This window comes from Aythya fuligula, chromosome 2 (genome assembly GCF_009819795.1).
Source record: "Aythya fuligula isolate bAytFul2 chromosome 2, bAytFul2.pri, whole genome shotgun sequence".
NCBI lineage: Eukaryota > Metazoa > Chordata > Aves > Anseriformes > Anatidae > Aythya > Aythya fuligula.
The window spans coordinates 108,724,749-108,741,595 of record NC_045560.1 but is presented as its reverse complement, the minus strand read 5'-3'; the positions used below and the strand labels follow the sequence as shown (position 1 = coordinate 108,741,595).

At 39.8% G+C, this 16,847-nt stretch overlaps 1 protein-coding gene across 1 annotated transcript in view; it reads right to left on the bottom strand.

The window, feature by feature from the left end:
- MYOM1 (myomesin 1) overlaps positions 1-16,847 on the bottom strand; it is a 72,112-nt gene that overhangs the window by 17,115 nt on the left and 38,150 nt on the right. Inside the window, exons 18-27 of the mRNA XM_032182594.1 lie at positions 15,652-15,848; positions 14,321-14,447; positions 13,394-13,578; positions 12,275-12,389; positions 6,788-6,944; positions 5,628-5,734; positions 5,465-5,509; positions 1,934-2,070; positions 802-946; positions 113-172 (exon numbers count right to left, since the gene is read on the bottom strand). Coding sequence (XP_032038485.1) covers positions 113-172; positions 802-946; positions 1,934-2,070; positions 5,465-5,509; positions 5,628-5,734; positions 6,788-6,944; positions 12,275-12,389; positions 13,394-13,578; positions 14,321-14,447; positions 15,652-15,848 — 1,275 coding nt within the window. The remainder of the gene's footprint in view (positions 1-112; positions 173-801; positions 947-1,933; positions 2,071-5,464; positions 5,510-5,627; positions 5,735-6,787; positions 6,945-12,274; positions 12,390-13,393; positions 13,579-14,320; positions 14,448-15,651; positions 15,849-16,847) is intronic.

Below are 16,847 nucleotides of genomic sequence, written 5' to 3'. Positions count from 1 at the left end.
TACACAACAGAATAAAACCATGTATTTTAACTTAGCATATATTAATATAAACAAATTCTCATACTTAACAAACTAACACATATGTGATTCTTATGAATGTTCTTATTATCACCTTGTTTTCTGTGCCACTCTTTCCTCTGGAATTCTGCTTCATCCTGCAGCTTCTTGAATACTAGAAATTAAAACCAGCAACATATATGAGGTTAAACAACATGTGTTATTTGTCCAGTACTGTACAGTACTGTACAGGCACAGCTCTGTCCCTTGGAGGCCAATAAGAACCCTGTGATATGGTCAAATTTTCTCTCAGCAACTTAATACTGAACAGTTCCAAGGGTCAGAAGCTGATTACAGCTAACCCAACTTCCCAAGCTGCTTGCAGCCATCAGGGGTTTAACGCATCACTCTGAAGAAGTGTAATCCCCTGTCATGCAACCACTTTCCACTCCTAGGAGGAAGGCAAACAGGAGCGGCAGCCGAACTGGCAAGCAGTGGCAATGCAAAGAGGTACAGGTGTGTATTCCTCGCTGAAGAGGCATTTTACAAGGGAAATTTTCATAGAAAATCCATAGAAAAGCAAGCCATGATAGCCTGCAATATTTTACATTTCTAAAACCTTTCCCTTTCCTCTGGGCACTTAAAATTTATCAGTTCACACACATGGTCTGTTTTATCTGAGGCAGGGAAGTGCTGTGACATGAAAATTTTTAGAAATACATTGAGAAAACAGTGGAAAGTGAAAATGACAACCAACCCTGATGTAATTTTTTCCAGCCTTCTGCATAGCATAGATTAGCTTACCATCACCAATGAGCACCAGGCTGGATTGATTGGTTGCTTTTCCATCCTGCAGCTGGAAAGTGTAAGTCCCTTCATCCTTGTCCTCAAGTTTATCCATAATCATTTCAACAAGGCCAGTCTTCTGGTCCACCTTCATTTTATATTTCTTCAGGAATGGAAAGTAAAGCAACAATTAACAGATATCAGAATCAGAGAGTATTTGGCAAACATTGCTTCATATCTTTAGGTGAGATTGTTTTCTTCAGTCAAATTCCTACTATTTCTAGCTCCAGCTAGATGTAACCAAATAAATAAGAAATCTGATAAGGATGGAAGCATGTGAACATCCTGTTCAATGGTGAGTGTTGTGTCCTTTTTTATTACTGAGGTTTAGATTTGCATCTCTTCAGAACACTATCATCTCTGAGACAATATTTATATAATTTTTTGTGTAGAATGAAGCATCATAGAATATCCCGAGTTGGAAGGGACCAACAAGGATCATCAAGTCCAACTCCTGGGTCCCCAAAGGACCACCCAAAAATCAGAACACACTTATGAGAGCATTGTCCAAACCCCCTTGAACTGGCAGGCTCAGTGCCATGACCACTTCCCTGGGGAGTCTAGAAAAGCTCTATCCCTGCCTTCTAGCTGCTATCAGTATTGCAACAAAAGCATGATACATCCTGTCTTCATAAATAACAAGCTCTGCTACTGGAAACAACCACTTGGGAATTTGCCCTTGGTGTACGAAATTCCTCCAAACAGCATAGTAATGTGTGAAGTGACCACAGGGGCCGTAGATAAGCCACAGATAAAAGACATGGGATGAATCTGGGCAACTGCAGTGACTCCTTGAAGACCACAGGAGTTACTTACCTGTGACTACCTCACTGCAGAAACTCTTATGGTCTCCATTAGTTAACAGACCACGTGGTAGGAAGTCATTTAATTCCACTTTATAAACTGCATCCAGTAGAATTCAGCTGGAGCTGAAAACTATGGACAAAATCTTCCTAGTGATGTTTTCGATGACATATGTTATTTCTGACAAAAATGCACTAGCATGGAACACTAGTTGGAAGAATATTGGATACACTAATACTCATTTGTTATAAACATGCAAACATCTGTAAGCAATGAAAAGCCTTACCTCTCCATTAAAAATCTCCTTATCATTAAATACAAAGTTGACCTTTGCATTGCCAGACAGTTTTTCAGCTTGCAACCAGAACCTCACTTCTCCTTTTTCCAAAATTTCCACTGCCAGCTCAGAGACAAGTGGAACAGCTACAAAGAAGAAAGACAGGAATGAAGTATATACATTGCCCGTGCCCCAACAACTATTTTCTTCTGTAAAAGCCACGTCTTTCTTTCAGCTAATGTATGCAAGGTGACTAGCTTGTGACAGCTCTTCATATAGTTGGAATACCTCTCCACCCACATGTACACAGGGTGACAGGCGAGATTGAATCATTTGATCTTTCTATCACTAGGTCTGAACAGAGCAGAAATTATGATTTGAGTTGCACTGGGGCTCCTCCATTGTAATACAAGGCTAAAGGTAAACTGTAAGCATCTCTGCAGCATGATGTGAGCCTGTATAGGGCAGACACATCTTTAATGAGTCGCTTAGCAATGTTATTGTAAGGCAGGGAATTGACTCAGTGGAAAACAACAACAACAAACAAGCACAAAGGCAGATCAGAAAGTCAGCTGGTGGACTGCAGGTTGGGAGACTTTTATAAGTACTTTGATCTTCACTGAGTGGAAACTTTATCTCCAGAATACACAAAGTATCACAACATACCCCAAATAAATCTCCCCAGTACATTTTGTTTACATATGAATAATGGAAATCCCCACATATAGAACAATTCCTTGTGTAAGCAGGAAAAAAAAAAATCCTGTAAAGAGTACTCTACTGTTGCTAACTTTTTTTGTTTTGTTTTGTTTTTAACTTTTCCTTGTTCTTGTTAGTAAAAGTCCTCAGTGTGCCTTCACTTTAACTTCTTGTTAAGAGATTTTAATCAGCAATGTTAAATACAGGCATTTAGACTCTGATATTTGGGCACATTGCTCTTTTTTTTTTTTTTTTTTTTTTCATTACCATCATTTTAGCTGTCTTAGTGGGTGCTCAAGTTTCCAAAACCTTATACTCCTAGGAGCACGTATGCTATATATGAACTCTGCCCCAACCTCCACTTTCACAGCAATGTAAAGTCTGCATTGCAAGGGTGTAACTGAGGAGAGCGTGCAAACACATTGCAAAATACTTGATTATGTGGTGTGGTGATGGGTGTCAACCTACACCTTCTCCCAGACAAATCACAGGACAGGGTTGTTTATTTAACTTCATGTGTGAAAAGCCTAGCTGCAGCAGGAGAGGACTGGGGCTGGGGTAGTTTTCTGGCATCTCTCATCTTCCTGTTTTCACCACCCTAAACAACAGGGTGCCTTCTGGAGCAGGACTGCCATTCCGCCCTGCTGTCAATCCCAGGTAGTGGCCATGTGTGAGGAAGCCTCCTTGTGTCTTCCTTTCATAAGGGTACCTCTTCTGTGCACCTATACTTTTCCACACTTATGTACATTTTGGTGGTACAGAACATATCTTTGGTGAAAATAAAGCTTCTGGGAGGTGAGGCAACAGTCCCAGGGGAAAAAAAAAATAAAAAGAATTATGAAAAAGACATGGACATAACATGGAAGAGAAAAAAAAATGGTTAAAAAGGAGTTCTGGAGGGAAAGAGGTACCAAAAGGGACCGGGTTATGAGCGTGCCCCAGCAGTGGAAATGGTACTTGTGAAGCTTCCTTCCCTCCTGCATTGCTTGTGAGAAACAAAAGGAATCTCAGATGCTGCATGGTTTCTCAGAACAAAGAGCCTGAAATGCTACAGGAGTCTCAGAAGCAACAGGATGAGGATGAGAATAGATATCAGCCCGCACTGCTTTTGTTTCACTGTCAGCTCCATGGCAATGTTAAACTCCCAGTTGATTTGCATGTAATTAACTATTAATATCTTAGTCTAAAATGGGAGAGAGGAAAATATCTCAGAAACTGTTCAAGAAGGGGCTGAAAGGATGTAAAAGGTTTGTATTTTGGGAAAAGACCATTCACTCCACAGTCCAAACGAATCAGAGAGATCCATGTAAGAGTATTCCACAAGCAAAAGACTTATTTAAAAAAAAAAATCCATTTTACTAAACACCAACTGATGACTTCAGGGATTTTCCAGTCATCATGCTTACAAGGTTTTAGATCTTATTTGTATAGCATCACAAATTACCATGTGCAACTAGACTGAAGTTAGATAATCTGTGTGGTTTTTTTGTTTGTTTGTTTTTGGTTTTGTTTTTTTTTTGTGGGGTCCACAGGGCCTAGGATGGCCAAAGCAAGAAAAGCAGTTTTCTCCTTGAAACATTACAATAAATTCTGCAGTGATCTCTTTTTTTTTTTTTTGGTCTGTTTTTCCATGAAGTTCATACACAGCTTGGAGCATACTGAAACACAAAAACATGTTAAAAACGCAAACCCTCAGTCTGTGTGTCCTGAGCTGAGAAACTTATTTTGTGACATTAGTTATTAACACAGAGTGTGGAAGAGCACTCAGTGAAGAAGGGTTGGGGAGAGTGGCAGCAATAAGGGGTTGTGATGACTAACGCTCGCTGTGAAGACCTGATTAAGAGGAAATGTCTGGGAGGAACAGGAGTAAAGAAGGGGGTGCTTGGGCTGTCATTAGGCTGTCAGAAGTTGGTACAATATGTTGGGAAGAGCAGAGCTGATACGGAAAAGGCAGAGAGGGAAATGAGAAAGAGAGATGATGTGGGCAGAAAGACAGGCAATGTCTGCAGCCAAGCTTTGACTGGCCTGGGAGGCACAACATGGGCTGAGCTGGCAGAGGTGCCAGCAGCAGACGCACAAAGCTGAAGGTATTAAAACCAGGCAAGAACAGTAGAGCCTGGAACAGAGCACAAGAGATGGTAGTGGCAGGAGATAAGACAAGGCTTAGATCTCATCACATTGTGTGTAATAGGATTCTTTCTACAATTCAATTTATTATTTTCTTCAAGTATTCAAGTCACATTCCACTGAAAATAACAGGGTTGTACTACTGCCAGGATATCATAAAGGTATAAGAGTTCTGTGGACTTGAAAAAAATATCCTTCCAAGCAAAAAGAAAGGTGCTCTTGTTATCAAGTATTACAAAAAAAGAGGGAGGGAATGAATTTCAGCTGAAAAATTCTGTGTGTATATATGTATATAAAATTACAGCTGAATTTACTACAGTTGCATGTTCTCTTAGCCTTACTTTTAACTTCTGTTAACTTCAGCTGGGGTAAAGTTAGAGGGGCAGAGAATTTTCAAATCAGCTTAGGCATTATGAGTAAGTAAAGAAAGCTTCCTGGCAGAAGAAGTAAAGCCATTGGGATACTTATTTTCAATCTAATATAGAGACTTAATATATGCTTAGACCAGCAGCCTGCAAAAGAAGAGGAAGAACAAAAGCAATACACAAACATACTGGGGGAAAAAAAAAAAAAAAAATCTTAGATTTTCAGTTCAAAACCACTTTCACTTGAAATGCATGTAGCAGGTTCAAAATCTGATGCTGGCAGGAGCTTTGTGATACATACCCATGCGCATGCAAATCTCTCCCCTACAGACATGCTTGATTCACTTACTTGGGAATTTGTGTTCATGGCTCAGAGCAAGCAGCCGTTTCATTTCTGCAAAAGACATGAAACAAGATAGGCGTGCATACCTTATGGATATGAGAGACACAGCAGCAGGAAAAAACAGAAGTGAAAGCAAAACAGGCATGCTTAATAGACATTGTGTATCTACCTTCTTCATCAATTGTGTAGCTTGATGAAACTCCATCAGTGTCTGTAACAATACAAGAGTAAATTCCCAAGTCATCTTCTCCAAGATCCTTAAAGGTTGCTTTGGACCTTTAGAAAAAAATGAAACATTTTGATTAAAAGGTGAGGTCAGTCTGAACCAAGCTCCTTCTTATAACACCAGATAAAAATAATTCTTTTTTTAGCTTTTGCTCTGACTAAAAGGCAAAGACAGGTGTCCTGACCAATATTAACCAGGGTGAGCCCTATCACATGTGGTACAAGTGGAGACGGCACAGCCAGTACAACGGGACTAAGAGGATTCAGTTACTAAAGCAAAGAATGAAGGGAGATCCAGGAGCATCCATGAGACCATAAGAGTAAAAGTTGACCAATTGCCTCTGCTGCACAACCTCTGTACAACTTGCACAACCTCTCCAGGAAGCTGCATAAGCTCTCAGGTAGTGCCAACAGTACTGGAGCTAGCCAAAGCTAGCTCACACATGCTTAAATGCATTTGTCAGGTCTTCAGTGACTGTGGAAGGATACTGTAAGTGCAGGTTGATTCAATTTTCATATGCAATACCAAGAGTGGTATGAGCCACCCTTTCTTCCTGTATGGTTTCTATAGCTGTAAGAGCACATAGCTTCATAGGCTCCACCTGTGCATTTGTTATTTTTTCCTTTCTGAAAAACGCCTGAAGAAACATATTAGGCTCCTGGAGCATTGTGGAAGTTAACAGATCAGGCTATGGTGACATGATCAAAACAGAGGCCTTCTCAGAAGATTGTGACAGTGTTACATGGTAAAAGCATTTTGCAAGCAGACAATTTTAGCTTTTGGACTTTTACAGTGACAGCAACAGGAATAATAATCACCTGTCCTGATTGGCAGGTTATAAGAGGACAGAGCACCAATTTTCTCACCCTATGCCTGAATGTAACTTAATTGCTTAATCAGGAGGCCTGACTCATCCTGTGCAAACTACAATTTCCCAATGGTCTGCACAGGGACTTCTTGGAGAACAAAATACTCATCCAGAGCCTTTTGGTAACAAAGGCAGATACAATTCTTACTGAGATCATACATCCAGAAAGATCAATTTCTGTGACCAGCCTAGGTTTATCAAACATGGGATGACTGTTACTACTGAGGGCTCTTACTTTCCGCCTTTGGTATCGATGGCCAGTCGAGAGTCGTCCTCAATTGGTTCATAATTCTTGGACCAAACAAACTTAGAGTTTGGAGACATCTGATCGCATTCAAAGTTCAAGGAAATTACTCCATTGTCATCCACATCGACCACCACTTCCTTAGTTCCTGAAAGATCAGAACAAGACAATCCCACTTTCTTAGAGATACCAGCAAACAAATGTATAGGTATGATTCATAGTGTGGATTAAGAAGATCCTTGCCATTTTCTCAAGTGGCACATAAATCACTGAAAACACTGGCATCCTCAGTCCTTGATTCATGATTAGAATTGTCATTCTAGGCCGTAAAATTAAGGAACAGATTAAAGAGCATCATAAATCAATAGATTTATTTGAACATGCCTAAGCACACAAGAGATTTATGATATTTGCTCTGGAAAAACCTAAGGGGGTGGGGGGAGAAAAGGGGGAGGAAGCAAGTCTCTAAATCCACTAAATGCTTGAAATATTAAATAGCAATATTTTTCCAGCTAAGGGGTAGTCAGCGCTTTCATTATGTAGTATGAATTTCTCATTCCCTAGTCAAATAAGAGCTCTGAAGGGAATACTGGGTACAAATGCAGATGTTTCAAAAGGTGCAGGAGGCAAAAGAGGAAACAACCGAGCAGCCCAAGCAGTGCTCATTTGTGCAACCGAGGCACATTTTCAGGGACTCTGGGTTCACTCCAGGAGGTTGGTTTAATTGCTATGCTTGGCATCTGGCCCTGCCACCGTCTGCAGCATTAATCCTGGACCCACAAAGGGAGTGAATATTTGCAATTAGCGGCTAAGTCGCCCACCCTGTTTTGCCAGTACCTCCTTGAGCTGAATAAGGTGACCCAGTTTGTCCTTACAGGGCCCTGAGAGTGAGGCCCAGGTCAGGAACCTGAATGTACCTCCTGCCTGCTCCCTTGCACACTGGTGAAGCCGAGGGAATTTCATCTGGGCATCTCGTCATCTGTGGTGTTAAATTTAATTTCAACAGCTTGTCTGAGAATACCACAGAGAACTGAGATGTGCTGGAGGACATCCAGCTTCCTCCTCTGAACAGCTCCGAGCTTGGTCTTACATCTGAATGGGGCACTCGTGGTGTATTACTCAGTCTAAGGCAATTTCAGGCTGCCCAGAATGCTAATGACATGCTTTCTCCACAACATATTGTATCTTTAAGACAAGAGCCCTATTCCTGACATTGAAATTAAGAGCTTTGTTTTCATCATAATTCTTAATGAGCCTCAAGTATGCAAGGAGATTTCTGTGTTTCGTCACCCTAGTATTGTATGTGTCCTGTTCCAGCACTGTGAGTAGCTCCTGTAATGACAATAGGTGTACGTGCAGCCTTCTTATTCTTTATAATTTGCCATAACTGTTTAATGAAAGATTAGATTAATATTCCTGTTTTGGTCCTATTATTTACTAGCCCTCCCAGGAATGAAGCACAATGAGTACCAACAGGTGATTTGGTCTACAAGTATTTTTCTAGGCAGATGCACATTTTTCAAGAATGTTATAATGTAATTTATTATATGCAAATTCATCACTTTATATTTCATTAGTATTTAGTTTCCTGTAGATCATTAGCACGTGAATCTTTGGATGGCAGCTTATGCAATGTGCAGAGAATCACAGCCAGAAGTTCCCTACGGGGACAACATCTGTTATATTTGTTTTAAAGCACTGACATTATGATAACAATGCATAGCATGTATCTCCAGAAGTGATGATGGTTTTTACTTCTAATATTTATGTGGAAGTAAGACAAAAAAAAAATTTTTAATTACTGAGCAGAGGGCTCCACCTGTCCTACAATGTGAAACTGAAGAGGCTGCCATAACAGTAGCAGTCTAATTTGCCTTCTCTAGATAGCTTGGTGGTTTCTACAGGGCATCCAAAGTCACTCATAAAGTTATCATAAGAAATAAAATACTTAGATGTCAGAACAAATACTGATTATCTCCAGGGTTTCACTGCACTGAAAGGAAAGAGATAACATAAAACTCTAGAGTTACTGGCATCATCTTGTCTACAAAAAAAAAAAAAAAAAAAATTCAATGGGACATTTTTTCATTAATTTCTGAGATGCGGCCTTAAAACTTTCAAAACACACTGCCCAAAGCCTCTCTTCTCAAGATGGGCATTGGCTATTGGGTAGCTGAAGGGATTTTGATGGATAAATGGGTGTGTGATTAAAGTGAAACAATTGATGTAGGCTGTGGCAGCCATAGGGTTAAATTTTGAGGTCTGCTGTGGCTTCAGTCATAGCAGCACCTAAGGTAGTGTAAGAAAAGCAGATAACTTATTTTACACCATCTTAGTGTGTTCCTGATTCTGGTGTGAGAGTGGCCTCACAAGGTGAGCCTCGCAGATGTAACTGAGAGCAGGTTGCTCTGGCAGAAACAACCCTCAAGTGCATGGTCTTATAGCCAAGGATTCACAGAAATGTACAGGAGCCCTCCTGTAAAAAGGCTCCTTTCACAAAATCCCTCAGTGAAGCTCTTCAGGTGAGGGTGAAGGTCAGACCCCATAGTCTGACCCCCAGGGCAGATAATATTCCTGTGCCAAGCCCTCCTGAAGCGCCTGATGCAGGATCAGAAGCTAACTTCACTTTGCACCAAAGTGCACAAGGACTAAGGCAAACCTGGGAAGTAATAGGGAAGAGCTGCAGTCTGCTCTTGGACTTCCTCTGCCTCCTGTGAGATCCATACACACCAAAGTGATTTTGCCTGAAGACAAAGTTACAGCTCAAAACTAGCCTGGATTTTTATTTATTTATTTATTTTAATGTGTATGGGCTTTTCATTTAGTTTTAAGAGATAACTGTAAAAGTTGAATATGGTTTTCAAACAGAAGGTGGATGCAAACTATTACACCATTATATTAACATATGTTACTGGATAAAGAAAACTGCTACCACTCATACTAAAACAAGTATTTTCATTCAGGATGTTATTTACTTACATTCTTTGGTTGGACAGCTCAGTCTCCTGGTGATTTTAGACATTTGCCAAAAGCAACATTCCAGCCACATTCCAGCAGGAATTGTCTACAGAGACCTTACAATATTTTGTCTCCATCTAAGATGTTAATAAAAGCAGCATTCATTGGGCAACACCAAATGATTTGTGGCAGTTTTTTAAAATGGTGTCATTGTTCTTGAGATTTGTGAGGTTTGAGTGAGAAAGCTGAAAGCCTACCCAAGTGACTGCTTTCCAAAATATTTTTTTAATAAGCCTTTTGTTCCTTCTTAACACTTTTAAGAAGCTTAGTTTGGTGAATACTGTATCCGCAGACCTCAGCTCAAAATATGGGTCAACCAGATTTGTATAAGTAAATGTATAAAAAATGTCAAAATTGCTGTGCTTTTTTTATTATTATCATCATTTTATTTTTATTTTTATTTTTTTCATGATTATCATCTTTGCAAGAGTTTACATTCTTGTATTTTTGGAATTCTAATGGCATGACCAATCCTTTTCCTAGTACACTTGAAGGTTATTATCATAACAAGTTTTTATCAAAAATCTGACAGATATTAACCTTGAAGGAAAATGTATTAATAAAACCAAAATTTTAATACTAATATTGGCTTGATTTTTGTTTTAAGAGTGGTTGTTGTTGCAGTATTAAGCTGTTTTCAAGAACAAGCTCCTTAGCCTTGCCTTGCTCCACTTGCAGGTGATGGAAATAAGCCTAATGCTTCAGTGGTTTGTAGATCTAAAATTAGGGTTACTGTTTTTTTGAAAGAGAAAAGAAGATGCAACAGCTGTGAGAGATGAAGTCAAGGGATGTATGGCAGATGAGCAGAGGGACTAACAATCCTGCATGTCCTGTTATTTCAGATATTGCTGTCAATATGGTAAGAGTTACCCTGTGGTGCCCTCTTTCATCTCATCCGGTACAGCAGAGCACCACAGAGTTACCAGACTCCCGATTTTGTCGTTATTCCTCCCAAATATCTCACGGCCTCTACTTCCCAAGCCTCCAGTCCTTAGGGCTCCCAGCTCCATAATCCTCCCGCTTCAATCTGTGACCATTTTAAGGCTGCTGATCTTCTCATCAGAGAGCAATCCACATCTCCACTACAACCACACCTGCCTCCTAATCTAGCCCAAACCTATTCTCAGCTAAGTGTTCTTAGTCCTTTCACAGCTTATGCCTTGCTCTCGTGCCCCAAGCCCTTTTTGCCCACATGGTGTATCCTCTTTAGTCTCCATACCACAATCTTGCCCCCTCTCAACCTGCCATCCACTACTTCCAGCCCCTTCTTCCCATCCCAGCTTCACTAAGTCTCTCCAGTCTCCCCATTCCAAGTTTTCCAGTTCTTTTATACCCCCAGATTCAAACCTCCTTTTTCAGGCTTTCTTGACTCACTGGGAGTCCAACACGACAGCCAGGGCTCAGGTGTAGGCCTGCCCAGGTCATCACCTCCTTGGCTTGTGCCAGCCGTCAGTGTCCCTGCACACCCCTGCCTCCTTTCCTGTGCCCTTAGGTCTCTGAGAAACCTTCCCAGGTGGGATGAGGCATGGGAATCTCCCAGCAGAGGAAAGGAACTTGTCTGAGGAAAAACAGGGGTATGGTGGGTCCAGCCCCTCCACTTCTAACACAGTCTATGGATTAGTAGGCCAGAGAGCTTTAAAATTAGCTTGCTCTAGGGTTTTGTTTATTTTTAGTTTTGTATCTGAAGTCCCATCTCTTATGAGGAGACAAAAATCTGTTACTCGGTAACCTTTTGACCACAAACAAGGACAAAGAAAGGAAGGCTCTCAGAGATACATGCCCATGCTTGTGTTTCCTCTTAGGGAATGGTGACAAAAAGCTGGTCACCCAAGTCACCCATGATACCTATCTATTGTAATAAAGTTCAGGGGGTTTCTGAAGTTCCAGGTACAGAGATTCTGTCTCTGTACCAGTTCCTGTTTTTCTTCTGGCATTATAGACATGCTGGTGCCAGGTATCAAGGATGACTCCAGTGAACAGCTGCACTTGAATTCTTCCTGAAGATGGTCTCCAAAATGACTTGACAATTTTTAAAACCTTTACTTTAAATGCCAAGGGAAAATAGTAATTTCTTTTACCCTTTCCTCAGGCACATTGCATAAATTAAAGAAAAGAGAGAGATAAATAAATGGTTTATGATAGGAAGGGCAAAACCTACACCTGCACAATTGTTTGGTTGGGCTGATTTTAGTGCATCTTTTTTTTTTGCTATATACAAGTATTACAACTTTATTGTATTTCTATATTCCTGAACAGGTAGTTATGGTAAGGAAATCTGTTCTGACCTTAAAATACATCCGAAAAAAAAAAAAAAAGATATGACCCTCAACTTGTTTCCTGCATAGTAAAAATGTTTGACTTGAGGGGGGTCAGATTGTTCGCATACAGCCTGTGTGCAAACATACCACAAACAGGAACCTCTTTAAACAAAACAAAAAAGAGGAAACATTTCTAACAAACCTGGTCGTGTCTCAGCTACAACAGGATCAGTGGTATTTGATGGTTTCCCAACCCCAGCCTGGTTTGTCGCCCGCACACGGAACACATAGCTCACACCTTCTGTTAGGCCACCTATCTGCAGGAAGCAAACAATACGTGCATGATTTATTACAAAATACTGATTTCCATTTCACATTTCTTACAGTTCTAGTCTTGATGCTTGACAATTATATTTCCTTTCTTTTTTGTTTTGCTCCTTTTCTAGTTGACAGATATTTCTTCCTCATTTTTTTTTCTCAGTTTGAGTGACATGACTAATCTGTTTGTTTTGCTCCTTCCTTGTATGCATAGCTAACATTTTAGCCAGTGTCATAACTGTCATTGATTTATTTATAAAAGGAGCATTGTTGTATTATTATTGGAACAGGATGTTTTTAACTCACGTCCGTTGACCTCTGGAACAGGACAGTCTTACTGCAGGTAAATTCTGGCTCTTAAAAACAAAATTATCAGGGCAAAATATCCCAGTCACACCCATCTAGAACCAGAATGGCACTTAACCCTATGCTTCTATGCTTTGTAGTGACTTGAGCAATCTTAATAATATTCTAACACCTGCAAATGCTCCTTTAAAACAGGTAATATTTTCCAAATGTTCTGAAAAACACAAAAGTAGTGAAGCCACTTCAGATATATCTCTGGAATTGAGGTACAGCTGATCACTTATTTAAAAGTCATTCCACAAAATGGTATAGTGGAAAAAGCTTGGGCTTTACTTGCCATTAAATGTGTAGAGAGGGTACTTTGTGTTGGAAAAAATCACCTACCACATTATCACAAAATCTGTTTTCGTGTCATCTGTTCTGTGTAGTGATGCCTACCTTACCCTTTAGGCAAGCAAATGCTAGGGAAGTCTCCTGTGTTATAAGAATGATAAGTAGTTTTAGGAGTGTTTCCTTTTGCTTTTAGGCTTCTCATACCGTATCCTCTTGCAAGTCACTGCCATGTATGACTACACGTTCATTATACATGTGTATCCTAGTGTTTCATTAAATGGAACCATGAAAGATGATACTATCTATGAATGAATTCTTCAAGATTGTACTGTCATACTTCTATTTGAATCTTAAACTATTTTACCTTCAAGAATTTCTTTTGAAGTGGCTTCTCATTGACACTTCTCCAATGTTCCTCCTTTGCTTCAGTTTCCTTCATGTCAATGTAATAACCAGCTATAGGACTACGACCCGTATAAACTGGCTCTTTCCACAATAAAACCAAAGAATCCTTCCTGACTTCTGTGTATGTGACATCATGAGGTGGCCCTGAAAGGTAAGAGTGAAAATTGGAGTTGTGGTATCAAAAGAAAGCCCAAAGGGACTAATGCATAATTTTTCAACAATACAAAACCAGACACCACATTGCACACCCAGACCTGACACAACACGTGCAGTTCCTTTGTCAGATGTAGACCAGATATGAATATGACCTCTACCTAATAAAAAGACTAGCCCCAAAAACAATCCAAATTTTTGAGATTTGGTATCTTGATCAAATATCCATGAACAAACAAAAATGACAAATAATCTCCAAAGCTGGGGAAATAAGTTAATTATTAAGCTGACATGCTGCTTCAAGGACTGTTCTAAAGTCCACTGATATCAATGGAGATTGTTTTCATTAATTTCAATGGGTGTTAAAAGGTTAGAGATCTGGCCTTGAGGCGATATGTTTACACACAGGCTACAGGACTTCATTCTTCTTTGCCTTGTCCCTTAGACAGGTGCTTATGTCTACCACTTAAACCAGGAAGCACAGTGGAAGACACAGTAGAGAAACCAAACAGGAAAGATAAAGAAAATACAAGCTGCTTGTAAATTGTTACTTGTTACATGGGGATTGCTTAATGTATCAGTGCATCAAACCAAAGTGATGGAGATTTAGGCCTGGATATGAACTTCAGAGCCCATTGACTCCCCTGGAACTAAGGACATTGACAATTTAGATTAGTTGTCCAAGAGCACCTTGTGGCAGGCAGTAACCTCAACATCCCACTCAGGATCCTACCAGGTACAGCAATGGTCCATTCTTCACATTTGAAGGGCTGGCTGGGTAGGGAGGGTGTCCCAACCCCAGCCAGGTTTGCTGCAGCCACCTGGAACTGGTACACCATGTTTTCCTTCAGGTTTTGTATCTGCAGAACCAATAAAATGGTACTTATTAACTTTGGGTTAAGGTTTTAGGAGAAAGTCACAATGACAATTATTCAGCACACGAGCATGCTTTTAAGTGCCCAAAGAGATGAAAGCTTTATTGACATCATACATTAAGGGGATAACTCTCCTGCCTTTCCTTTTTCGGTGGTAGAGCATACATGAGTGTTCTTAGCATGCTCAAACTCTAAAACCCTGTTCCTATTGAAGACATTTTGGTTGTCAGGGAGGGAGCAGGGTATTGCTCAACAGGTATACTGATATGTCTTGTGATACAGAGCAAGTTCACTTCAGGCAAGAGTTGTCCTTGCAGCAGGGTGAAACCCAGTCCCAGCATTACTTTACAATTGTAAAGCAGCTCAGCTAAGTTGTAGCTAGCAATGTACCTCTAAATTGGGTCAAAAACTAATCACAAAAGCCAGCTGGCACAGAGCTAGTTCCACCACCACTAAGCACTGGGGTAGGTCCACCAAGTCCACTAGGAATGCCAGTTGTTCTGAGGGCCTGACTAACAAAAATTTAGGCTATGTCCAGAGGAATGAATTCACAGATGAATTCTGTGCCAGAGTAACAGATAAGTTTGCAAATAATTTTGCTGAGAAGTTTAACAAAATTAATTAAATTTTATCATCCATATGCTTCTCTATTCTTTACCGAATTACGTGTTAAACAAGAGGATTAATGCAATAAGGTTAACAATGTGGACATTGCACTAAATGTATACATAAAACTTCTGTGAACAGACAATTTTTATCACCTTGAACAAACACTAACAAGAAAGTTAGTAGAATGATAAGAGTATTTCACTGCACTATGGAATTTCTGTAGTACAAGAAGCTACAGTTTCCGTAACACATTAACTATCCTACATAAAACCACTGCTTTAATACCATCTGTTAGTTTTCTGAGGTCACCCTTACTAGTGTAATAATGTCCATTATTTGTGTACCACCTTTCAAGCAAAGACTCTTAAAAACCCTAGAGGAAATAAAACAAATAATTTAATATGATTCTTAATATACTTAAGGTATGTTTGCATGAGAAGACACAACAGAAACATGTGCCATGGATGTAAAAGCCTCTGAACAGCAATCTGCACACTGAATCATAATTCATCTTAATCTTTAAGATGTCTTTTGGAAATATTGTTTGCACCCCCAGCAATAGCAGAAGTTGACCTCTTACCCTGTATGCCCTCTCACTGATGGCCTTAATGTTGGCCTCCATCCATTTCCCAGGGACTCCACCAATCACTTCACGATAGTTCACGTAGTAGCCGGTAATTTCAGTTCCACCGGTGACTTTGGGTTGTTTCCATCCTAGTGCCATTGAGTCACGAACACTCTCAAGTACCGTGATGTCATAAGGAGGAGATGGAGCAGCTGTTTTAACATGAACAACACATAAGTAGGAAGTAATGTTTCAATAGGCAGACAGGTGTTTGGTTATCATATTCAGGTGGCCCCCATCGTGCATTTCCAGGTTAGGAGAATATTTGCTTAGCTGGGGGGAGGGGGCTTCACTGGAATGAGAAATGCAGAATAAAAGCTTCCATAAACCAAATGTAAACATCCAAACTGCATAGGAATTAATTTTCAAAATCATTTGTTTTTTGAGAAGCAAGCTGAGACATAGTGAAAGAATGTGTTGCAATTGCAGCTCTGATGTAAGTGATGAGGAATTGCTTTAAAACCGTGAAAAATGAGGAACTAAAACTAACATTACAAGAAAAGTTAAAAGTTGGAGATGCAATGATTTGTTTTCTTTTGCTGAAAGTGAACCTTTTTTTCACACACATATTTATTGTAGCTCATTTGTTTAATAGGCTCGCATTCTTCTCTTCACAGAATGTAGCTTATCTGTGTTTTATTTTTATTATTAAATTTACACACTGTGCAAATTTTATCATTGCACCCTTCACGTCATCTTACCTTAATGGAAGGAAGCATGATCACAGGCACTGTAGACTGACCAGAAATGGAACACGTCTGTTACTGGAACTTACTTTAGAAAATTTGCAGCATTATCCTCTTTTTTTTATAAATACTTTTCAAAAATACAGAAATCATTAACTTCATCCCAATCCATTTTCTTATAATGCTTTTTCTATATCTATTGGGGTAATATTTGCCCACACTCAGTACATCACGTACCAGTTAAGAGCACTGTTTGTGACCTTCAAGTTCTAATTTTGATGGAAATCCTTCATCATATATATTTCCCTTTGTCTTTGGAGTTTTATCATGCAGTCAGCTAGCCCCAGGTGCCTGTAGTTTGTTGGCTACAAGCTTTTTGGATCTCACTTCATAAATCTCCCATGGCATGGGAGGTGAACTAAATTAGTTCACTGGCCAGGTACCAGGACTTGAATGAAATTCAAG